This window comes from Pristiophorus japonicus, unplaced genomic scaffold, assembly GCF_044704955.1.
Source record: "Pristiophorus japonicus isolate sPriJap1 unplaced genomic scaffold, sPriJap1.hap1 HAP1_SCAFFOLD_29, whole genome shotgun sequence".
Classification (NCBI taxonomy): domain Eukaryota; kingdom Metazoa; phylum Chordata; class Chondrichthyes; family Pristiophoridae; genus Pristiophorus; species Pristiophorus japonicus.
In genome coordinates, this window is record NW_027252668.1 from 4,471,132 (window position 1) to 4,481,458 (window position 10,327).

Genomic DNA, 10,327 nt, shown 5'->3' on the forward strand with positions numbered 1-10,327 from the left:
GCAGCAAGACCTCCCTGCTTTTGTACTCCATCCCTCTCACAATGAAGGCCAGCATTCCATTCGCCTTCCTGATTACCTGCTGCACCTGCAAACTAACATTTTGGGATTCATGCAATTTGATCCGATTTTTGTACGCCGCCGCGGAGTGTCTGATTAAGGTTAACGGGTCCTTGACGGCGCCCCTTCGCTTTAGGAGAGGGGTGCGCCAGGGATGCCCCATGTCCGGCCAGTTATATGCCATCTGCGTGGAGCCTTTCCTGCGCCTCCTGCGGACGAGGTTGACGGGACTGGCTCTGCAAGGGCCGGGCGTGGAGGTCGTCCTCTCGGCTTACGCCGATGACGTGCTCCTCGCGATAGAGGATCCCGCTGACCTGCGGAGGATGCGTGAGTGCCAGGAGATTTACTCGGCCGCGTCCTCCGCCAGGATCAACTGGGAGAAATGTTCCGGAATCTTGGTGGGTCAGTGGCGGGTGGACTCCCTGCCGGAGGAGCTCAGGCCTTTTGCCTGGAGCACGACCCATCTCCTCTATCTGGGAGTCTACCTTAGCCCCGACGAGGGAGCCTGGCCGGCGAACTGGCAGGAGCTGGAGGCCAAGGTCGCCGCTCGCCTAGGGCGCTGGACAGGACTGCTCCGAGTGCTGTCCTACAGGGGTCGAGCGCTAGTCATAAACCAGCTGGTGGCCGCAATGCTGTGGTACCGGTTGGTCACTTTGACCCCTCCCCCTGCGTTTGTCGCCAAGATACAGAAGAAGCTGGTGGACTTCTTCTGGAACAACAGGAAAAACTGGGTCTCTGCCGCGGTCTTGAGTCTCCCGCTTGAGGAGGGCGGTCAGTCGTTGGTGTGCGTCAGCGCCCAGCTCGCGACTTTCCGTCTTCAGACCCTGCAGAGATACCTTTACGTCGAGCCCCCTCCTAGGTGGTGCGCTCTGGCGAGGTATTTCTTCCGCCAGCAGCTCGACCTCAACTATGACACGCAGCTCCTGTTTGTGAACTTGGGGGGTGCCAGGACCGCCCTCCGGGAGCTGCCTGTCTTTTACAGGGAACTCATCAGGGTCTGGAACAAAGTCTCCACCAAGCGCAGCTCTCCGCCGGCTGGAGTGGCGGCTGTCCTGCAGGAACCGCTGCTCGGGAATCCGTACCTCCACGGCCGAGGTTTTATGTGGCGGTCGGAAGAGAGGGCTGTGGCTGGTGAGGTGACCAGGGTCAGGGACCTGCTCGATGGCGGAGGAGCGGGCTGGATGGCGCCAGACACGCTGGCGCGGCGCCTAAATTCTGCCAACGTCCGCCACGCGGCCGATGCCATCGAGTCGCTAAAAACAGCTCTGGGCCCTGACTCCGTTAGGTGCATCGAGGAGGCTCAAGCACGTGGGGAGATCCCGTCCGAACTGACCCCCGTCCGGACGGAATTCCTCATCGGCGCCAAACCCCGGAACCTCCCTCGGGGGCCGGCGCCTCACAACTTGAGCCGCCTCGGGGAAATCCCCTCTGTGCCTTTCAGTTCCGCGCGGAGGGGTTTCCTGTACGGGCTGCTCCTGCACACCCTCAACTTTGCCATCCTCGCCGGCCGTCCGGACACGCCATGGCGTACCATCTTGCCGTCCGGAGGAGGCGGGGGTCCCCGATGGAGGGCACTCTACGCAGGGGTCCTCCCACTATTCATCGGGGGCTTGGCCTGGAGGATGGTGCACGGAGCAGTGCCGTGCAATAAATTTTTAAGCCGGTTCACGGACTCCCAGGCTGCCTGCAATTTCTGCGGTCTGGAAGAGTCCGTGTTCCATGTTTTTATGGAATGCACAAGGTGGCAGCCCCTGTTTTATTATTTGAAGGGGCTGCTCCTGAAATTCTGGGTGCACTTCAGTCCCACTCTCCTGATCTTTGGGCACCCTGTGCGGAGGGGAGTGGGTAGGTCCGAAGGCCTCCTCGTAGGACTGCTCCTGGGCACGGCCAAGGGTGCCATCAGCCGGTCCAGGCAGCGGGCGGTCGAGGGGGTCGTTCAACCTGACTGCCTGCCTCTCTTCCGCTCTTACATCCGGTCCAGGGTGTCCTTGGAGATGGAGCACGCGGTGTCTACCGGTACGCTCGCGGCCTTCCGCGAGAGGTGGGCACCGGAGGGACTGGAGTGCATCATCACGCCCGGCAACCAAATTTTAATTTGATTTTACGTTTTAAAGTTAATTTGTTTTAATTGCCGGTGCTTTTAGTGTCCCCTTCCCTTTTATAGGGGGCACTGGGGAAAAATTGTGATTTTAGTGCCAAAAAAAAAACAAAAAAAAAAGAAAAACACAAAAAAAAAAGAAAAAAAAAGGGGGGAAAAAAAAAGGGCCTTGTAAATGTCTGGAGTGTCACCCAGGTCGGGTGGCACCGTTTAATGTTTTATGTTTTGCAGGTGAACTCCAAAAAGAGTTTCATGCAATTTGATCCGATTTTTGTACGCCGCCGCAGAGTGTCTGATTAAGGTTAACGGGTCCTTGACGGCGCCCCTTCGCTTTAGGAGAGGGGTGCGCCAGGGATGCCCCATGTCCGGCCAGTTATACGCCGTTTGCGTGGAGCCTTTCCTGCGCCTCTTGCGGACGAGGTTGACGGCACTGGCTCTGCAAGGGCCGGGCGTGGAGGTCGTCCTCTCGGCTTACGCCGATGACGTGCTCCTCGCGATAGAGGATCCCGCTGACCTGCGGAGGATGCGTGAGTGCCAGGAGATTTACTCGGCCGCGTCCTCCGCCAGGATCAACTGGGAGAAATGTTCCGGACTCCTGGTGGGTCAGTGGCGGGTGGACTCTCTGCCGGAGGAGCTCAGGCCTTTTGCCTGGAGCACGACCCATCTCCTCTATCTGGGAGTCTACCTTAGCCCCGACGAGGGAGCCTGGCCGGCGAACTGGCAGGAGCTGGAGGCCAAGGTCGCCGCTCGCCTACGGCGCTGGACAGGACTGCTCCGAGTGCTGTCCTACAGGGGTCGAGCGCTAGTCATAAACCAGCTGGTGGCCGCAATACTGTGGTACCGGCTGGTCACTTTGACCCCTCCCCCTGCGTTTGTTGCCAAGATACAGAAGAAGCTGGTGGACTTCTTCTGGAACAACAGGAAGCACTGGGTCTCTGCTGCGGTCTTGAGTCTCCCGCTTGAGGAGGGCGGTCAGTCGTTGGTGTGCGTCAGCGCCCAGCTCGCGACTTTCCGTCTTCAGACCCTGCAGAGATACCTTTACGTCGAGCCCCCTCCTAGGTGGTGTGCTCTGGCGAGATATTTCTTCCGCCAGCAGCGCGACCTCAATTATGACACGCAGCTCCTGTTTGTGAACTTGGGGGGTGCCAGGACCGCCCTCCGGGAGCTGCCTGTCTTTTACAGGGAACTCATCAGGGTCTGGAACAAAGTCTCCACCAAGCGCAGCTCTCCGCCGGCTGGAGTGGCGGCCGTCCTGCAGGAACCGCTGCTCGGGAATCCGTACCTCCACGGCCGAGGTTTTATGTGGCGGTCGGAAGAGAGGGCTGTGGTTGGTGAGGTGACCAGGGTCAGGGACCTGCTCGATGGCGGAGGAGCGGGCTGGATGGCGCCAGACACGCTGGCGCGGTGCCTAAATTCTGCCAACGTCCGCCACGCGGCCGATGCCATCGAGTCGCTAAAAACAGCTCTGGGCCCTGACTCCGTTAGGTGCATCGAGGAGGCTCAAGCATGTGGGGAGATCCCGTCCGAACTGACCCCCGTCCGGACGGAATTCCTCATCGGCGCCAAACCCCGGAACCTCCCTCGGGGGCCGGCGCCTCACAACTTGAGCCGCCTCGGGGAAATACCCTCCGCGCCTTTCAGTTCCGCGCGGAGGGGTTTCCTGTACGGGCTGCTCCTGCACACTCTCAACTTTGCCATCCTCGCCGGCCGTCCGCACACGCCATGGCGTACCATCTTGCCGTCCGGAGGAGGCGGGGGTCCCCGATGGAGGGCACTCTACGCAGGGGTCCTCCCACTATTCATCAGGGACTTGACCTGGAGGGTGGTGCAAGGAGCAGTGCCGTGCAACAAATTTTTAAGCCGGTTCACGGACTCCCAGGCCGCCTGCAATTTCTGCGGTCTGGAGGAGTCCGTGTTCCATGTTTTTATTGAGTGCACGAGGTTGCAGCCCCTGTTCCATTATTTGAAGGGGCTGCTCCTGAAATTCTGGCTGCACTTCAGTCCCACTCTCCTGATCTTTGGGCACCCTGTGCGGAGGGGAGCGGGTAGGTCCGAAGGCCTCCTCGTAGGACTGCTCCTGGGCACGGCCAAGGGTGCCATCAGCCGGTCCAGGCAGCGGGCGGTCGAGGGGGTCGTTCAACCTGACTGCCTGCCTCTCTTCCGCTCTTACATCCGGTCCAGGGTGTCCTTGGAGATGGAGCACGCGGTGTCCACCGGTACGCTCGCGGCCTTCCGCGAGAGGTGGGCACCGGAGGGACTGGAGTGCATCATCACGCCCGGCAACCAAATTTTAATTTGATTTTACGTTTTTAAGTTTAATTTGTTTTAATTGCCGGAGCTTTTAGTGTCCCCCTTCCCTTTTATAGGGGGCACTGGGGAAAATTGTGAATTTAGTGCCCCAAAAAAAAAAACCAAAAAAAGAAAAACACAAAAATAAAAAAAAAAGGGGGGAAAAAAAAAAGAGCCTTGTAAATGTCTGGAGTGTCACCCAGGTCGGGTGGCACCGTTTAATGTTTTATGTTTTCGCAGGTAAACTCAAAAGAGTTTCATGCAATTTGATCCGATTTTTGTACGCCGCCGCGGAGTGTCTGATTAAGGTTAACGGGTCCTTGACGGCGCCCCTTCGCTTTAGGAGAGGGGTGCGCCAGGGATGCCCCATGTCCGGCCAGTTATACGCCGTTTGCTTGGAGCCTTTCCTGCGCCTCTTGCGGACGAGGTTGACGGGACTGGCTCTGCAAGGGCCGGGCGTGGAGTTCGTCCTCTCGGCTTACGCCGATGATGTGCTCCTCGCGGTAGAGGATCCCGCTGACCTGCGGAGGATGCGTGAGTGCCAGGAGATTTACTCGGCTGCGTCCTCCGCCAGGATCAACTGGGAGAAATGTTCCGGACTCCTGGTGGATCAGTGGCGGGTGGACTCCCTGCCGGAGGAGCTCAGGCCTTTTGCCTGGAGCACGACCCATCTCCTCTATCTGGGAGTCTACCTTAGCCCCGACGAGGGAGCCTGGCCGGCGAACTGGCAGGAGCTGGAGGCCAAGGTCACCGCTCGCCTAGGGCGCTGGACAGGACTGCTCCGAGTGCTGTCCTACAGGGGTCGAGCGCTAGTCATAAACCAGCTGGTGGCCGCAATGTTGTGGTACCGGCTGGTCACTTTGACCCCTCCCCCTGCGTTTGTCGCCAAGATACAGAAGAAGCTGGTGGACTTCTTCTGGAACAACAGGAAGCACTGGGTCTCTGCTGCGGTCTTGAGTCTCCCGCTTGAGGAGGGCAGTCAGTCGTTGGTGTGCGTCAGCGCCCAGCTCGCGACTTTCCGTCTTCAGACCCTGCAGAGATACCTTTACGTCGAGCCCCCTCCTAGGTGGTGTGCTCTGGCGAGGTATTTCTTCCGCCAGCAGCGCGACCTCAATTATGACACGCAGCTCCTGTTTGTGAACTTGGGGGGTGCCAGGACCGCCCTCCGGGAGCTGCCTGTCTTTTACAGGGAACTCATCAGGGTCTGGAACAAAATCTCCACCATGCGCAGCTCTCCGCCGGCTGGAGTGGCGGCCGTCCTGCAGGAGCCGCTGCTCGGGAATCCGTACCTCCACGACCGAGGGTTTATGTGGCGGTCGGAAGAGAGGGCTGTGGCTGGTGAGGTGACCAGGGTCAGGGACCTGCTCGATGGTGGAGGAGCGGGCTGGATGGCGCCAGACACGCTGGCGCGGCGCCTAAACTCTGCCAACGTCCGCCACGCGGCCGATGCCATCGAGTCGCTAAAAACAGCTCTGGGCCCTGACTCCGTTAGGTGCATCGAGGAGGCTCAAGCACGTGGGGAGATCCCGTCCGAACTGACCCCCGTCCGGACGGAATTCCTCATCGGCGCCAAACCCCGGAACCTCCCTCGGGGGCCGGCGCCTCACAACTTGAGCCGCCTCGGGGAAATTCCCTCCGTGCCTTTCAATTCCGCGCGGAGGGGTTTCCTGTACGTGCTGCTCCTGCACACTCTCAACTTTGCCATCCTCGCCGGCCGTCCGGACACGCCATGGCATACCATCTTGCCGTCCGGAGGAGGCGGGGGTCCCCGATGGAGGGCACTCTACGCAGGGGTCCTCCCACTATTCATCGGGGACTTGGCCTGGAGGGTGGTGCACGGAGCAGTGCCGTGCAACAAATTTTTAAGCCGGTTCACGGACTCCCAGGCCGCCTGCAATTTCTGCGGTCTGGAGGAGTCCGTGTTCCATGTTTTTATCGAGTGCACGAGGTTGCAGCCCCTGTTCCATTATTTGAAGGGGCTGCTCCTGAAATTCTGGCTGCACTTCAGTCCCACTCTCCTGATCTTTGGGCACCCTGTGCGGAGGGGAGCGGGTAGGTCCGAAGGCCTCCTCGTAGGACTGCTCCTGGGCACGGCCAAGGGTGCCATCAGCCGGTCCAGGCAGCGGGCGGTCGAGGGGGGTCGTTCAACCTGACTGCCTGCCTCTCTTCCGCTCTTACATCCGGTCCAGGGTGTCCTTGGAGATGGAGCACGCGGTGTCCACTGGTACGCTCGCGGCCTTTCGCGAGAGGTGGGCACCGGAGGGACTGGAGTGCATCATCACACCCGGCAACCAAATTTTAATTTGATTTTACGTTTTAAAGTTTAATTTGTTTTCATTGCCGGTGCTTTTAGTGACCCCCTCCCCTTTTATAGGGGGCACTGGAAAAATTTGATTTTAGCGCCCCAAAAAAAAAACAAAAAAAAAAGGAAAAAAAGAAAAAAAAAAGGGGCCTTGAAAATGTATGCTGTGTCACCCAGGCGGGTGGCATGGTTTTAATGTTTATGGTTATTTTCAGGTAAACTCAAAAGAGTTTCATGCAATTTGATTTACGTTTTAAAGTTTAATTTGTTTTAATTGCCGGTGCTTTTAGTGTCCCCTTCCCTTTTATAGGGGGCACTGGGGAAAAATTGTGATTTTAGTGCCCAAAAAAAAAACTACAAAAAAAAAGAAAAACACAAAAAAAATAACCCAAAAAAAGGAAAAAAAGGGCCTTGTAAATGTCTGGTGTGTCACCCAGGTCGGGTGGCACGGTTTAATGTTTTATGTTTTGCAGGTAGACTCTAATAGAGTTTCATGCACAAGGGCTCCAAAAAGAGTTTCATGCACAAGGACCTCCAGGTCCCTCTGCACCGCAGCATGTTGTAATTTCTCCCTATTCAGCCATCTTCACAAAGCAATCCTGCAAAAACATCGGAGGGACGAGGGAGTGGGAGTTTTTGCTGGGACCGTGCAGGAGTTAATATCTGACAGAAATAGTTCGAGATTAGTTTAGTTAGAGAAACTTCTTCACCCAGAGAGTGGTGAACCTGTGGAATTCTCTACCACAGAAAGTTGTTGAGGCCAATTCACTAAATATATTCAAAAAGGAGTTAGATGAAGTCCTTACTACTAGGGGGATCAAGGGGTATGGCGAGAAAGCAGGAATGGGGTACTGAAGTTGTATGTTCAGCCATGAACTCATTGAATGGCGGTGCAGGCTGGAGGGGCCGAATGGCCTACTCCTGCACCTATTTTCTATGTTTCTATGTTTCTATTAGAGTCAAACACTCGGTCACTGAGAGTAATATCGAAGTGGATAATCAAGAGGTTATATGTAGGGAGGAACTTATTGCAATCACTATCACGAATGAAGTAGTACTCGGTGTAATAATGGGACGAAAGACGGGCAAGTCGCCTGGAATTGATGGCTTACATCCTGTGGTCTTATGAAATGTAGCTGTAGAGATAGTGGATGCATTGTTTGTAATCTACCAAAATTCCCTGGATTGTGGGATGGTCCCAGAAGATTGGAAAACCGCAAATGTAACATCCTTATTTAAAAAAGGAGGCAGACAAAAAGCAGGAAACTATCACCCAGTTAACCTAACATCTATCAATGGGAAAATGCTGGAGTCCATTATTAATGAAGCAGTAGCAGGACATTTGGAAAAGCATGATTCATTCAAACAGCATGGTTTTATGAAAGGGAAATCATGTTTGACAAATTTGCTGGAGTTCTTTGAGGATGTAACGAGCAGAGTGGATAAGGGGGAACCTGTGGATGTGGTGTATTTGGATTTTCAGAAGGCATTCGATAAAGTGCCACATAAGAGGTTACTGCACAAGATAAAAGCTTATGGGATTGGGAATAATATATGCTTGGATAGAGGATTGGCTAACGAACAGAAAACAGAGAGTCGAGATAAATGGGTCATTTTCCGGTTGGCAAACAGTAACTAGTGGGGTGTCGCAGGGATTGGTGCTGGGTACTCAACTATTTACAATCAATATTAATGACCTGGATGATGGGATCGAGTTTAATTTAGCCCTCTGGTGGCTGTACAGAGTAAATACAAGTATACAGATATAACAAAAGGGTTATGCGGAGCGGGCAGGGAAGTGGAGCTGAGTCCATGATCAGATCAGCCATGATTTTATTGAATGGCAGAGCATGCTCGAGGGATCAAATGGCCTACTCCTGCTCTGATCACAGCCAAGCGAGTGATAAATGTGGGACACTGTTTCTCTCACTCTCTGACACTGTCCCGCAGTGTGGGATTCATAATGTGTCTGTCTCTGGTACAATATAGTGAGAGAGGAGACTTCATCTTCTGTCTCTCCAGAATAAAACGGGACTTCACAGGTCAGTCTGGAACTGATACTGTGCATGTCTTTCTGTGTCTCACCGCCCGACCTCGCACTCTCCTGTCTCTCGCTCAGACCTCTCCCCTCTCTCTCTGCCTCTCTGTTGCTATTCGCTCTCTCTTGTACTGGTTGTGAAGGCGGGATACTGTTATTTAGCGTGATGTGGAAACACTGTTGGAAGTGCAAGACGGATAATGTCTCTGTTTCTCTCTCTGGTGCAATACATGAAGGTGTAGCACTGTTACTGAGCGTATTATGGAGACACTGATACAAAGTGTAAAACTGATACTGTATCTGTCTGTGTCTGGGCGACCAACATCCTCAAGGTTGTGGCCGATGGCAAGGATCGCAGAGGAATGTCCCTGGCCACGATAAAGAAGACTCTGGCGGCCAAAGGTGTGGATGTGGAGAAGCGCAGGTCCCAGATCAGATTCAGTAATCAGAAGAATGTGATGAATGGCTCCCTGAAGCAGATCAAGGGCACGGGCGCCTCGGGCTCCTTCAAAATCGCTAAGACGGATCCCCAGGAGAAAGTGGGAAAGAAGGTGAAGAAGCCAGCAGCCAAGAAAGCAGCAGCCAAGAAATCTCCAGCAAAGAAAGCAGCAACTAAGAAAACGAGCACCAAGAAGGCACCAACAGCAAAAAAGATAGCGAAAGGGCCGGCTGGGAAGAAGGCGGCGGTGAAGAAACCCAAGAGCCCCAAGAAAATGAAGGCGACCAAAAAGGTGGAGAACCCGAGGGTCAAGGCCACGTCCAAATCAGCAAAGGCCAAGAAAGCAGCGCCCAAAAAGTAAATAAAAAGGCAACTTCTAAACATTTAAACCTAAAGGCTCTTCTCAGAGCCACCCACGCCTTTCAGAAAAGAGCTGATCCCGGAATCAAATAATCCCTGTCCCGGGCTCAGATTCCAGAAAGAAATCATTGAAAATGACCCCGGGATCCCTCGTGACTCATTGCCATTGGCTGCACCCAACCCCGCCCCTACCCCAGGGTCTGCACCCGCCCCTACCCCAGTATCTGCACCCACCCCTCCCCCAGTGTCTGCACACACCCCTCTCCCAGTGCCTGCACCCACCCCTCCCCCAGTGCCTGCACCCTCCCCCAGTGTCTGCACCCACCCCTCCCCAGTGCCTGCTCCCACCCCTCCCCCAGTGTCTGCACCCACCCCCCACCCCCAGTGTCTGCACCCACCCACCCCCCCAGTGTCTGCACCCACCCCTCCCCCAGTGTCTGCACACACCCCTCCCCCTGTGCCTACAATAAAACACAGAGAATGGAATGTCCGGCCCGGGACTCACTGTAACTGGGATTTGAGTCCGGCTCCAGTCTCAGTTCCTGGTCATTGTCATTTCACAGATTCAGGGGGAAGAGTCTCTGTGAGACGATGGGACTGGCGGCGATATCTCGCCTCACAACTCAAACTCCAAACTCCAGATTCTCAAAATCAGCTGGAATAAGGTGTTTGTAAAGTGCTGAACCGGTCTGTGAGAGGAGATGGAATGAAGTCTGAGATTGACAGGGAACGGACTATATAGGC

General features: G+C 55.2%; 2 protein-coding genes across 2 annotated transcripts in view; one reads left to right on the forward strand and one right to left on the reverse strand.

Annotated features, from left to right (window-relative positions):
* LOC139248319 (zinc finger protein 34-like) overlaps positions 1 to 10,327 on the reverse strand; it is a 31,220-nt gene that overhangs the window by 7,672 nt on the left and 13,221 nt on the right. The window lies entirely within an intron of this gene.
* Positions 42 to 9,584, forward strand: LOC139248137 (histone H1-like). The gene is made up of 2 exons (XM_070871885.1): positions 42 to 158; positions 9,066 to 9,584. Exons 1-2 carry the CDS (start codon positions 42 to 44, stop codon positions 9,582 to 9,584), a joined length of 636 nt encoding a protein of 211 aa, XP_070727986.1.

Excerpts from the sequence above, each read along its gene's own strand:
- LOC139248137 (XM_070871885.1), top strand. The coding sequence starts at position 42 with ATGAAGGCCAGCATTCCATTCGCCTTCCTGATTACCTGCTGCACCTGC. Across the intron at positions 159-9,065 it reads CCGCGGAGTGTCTGATTAAG|TGTAAAACTGATACTGTATC; the intron begins GTTAACGGGTCC and ends ACTGATACAAAG.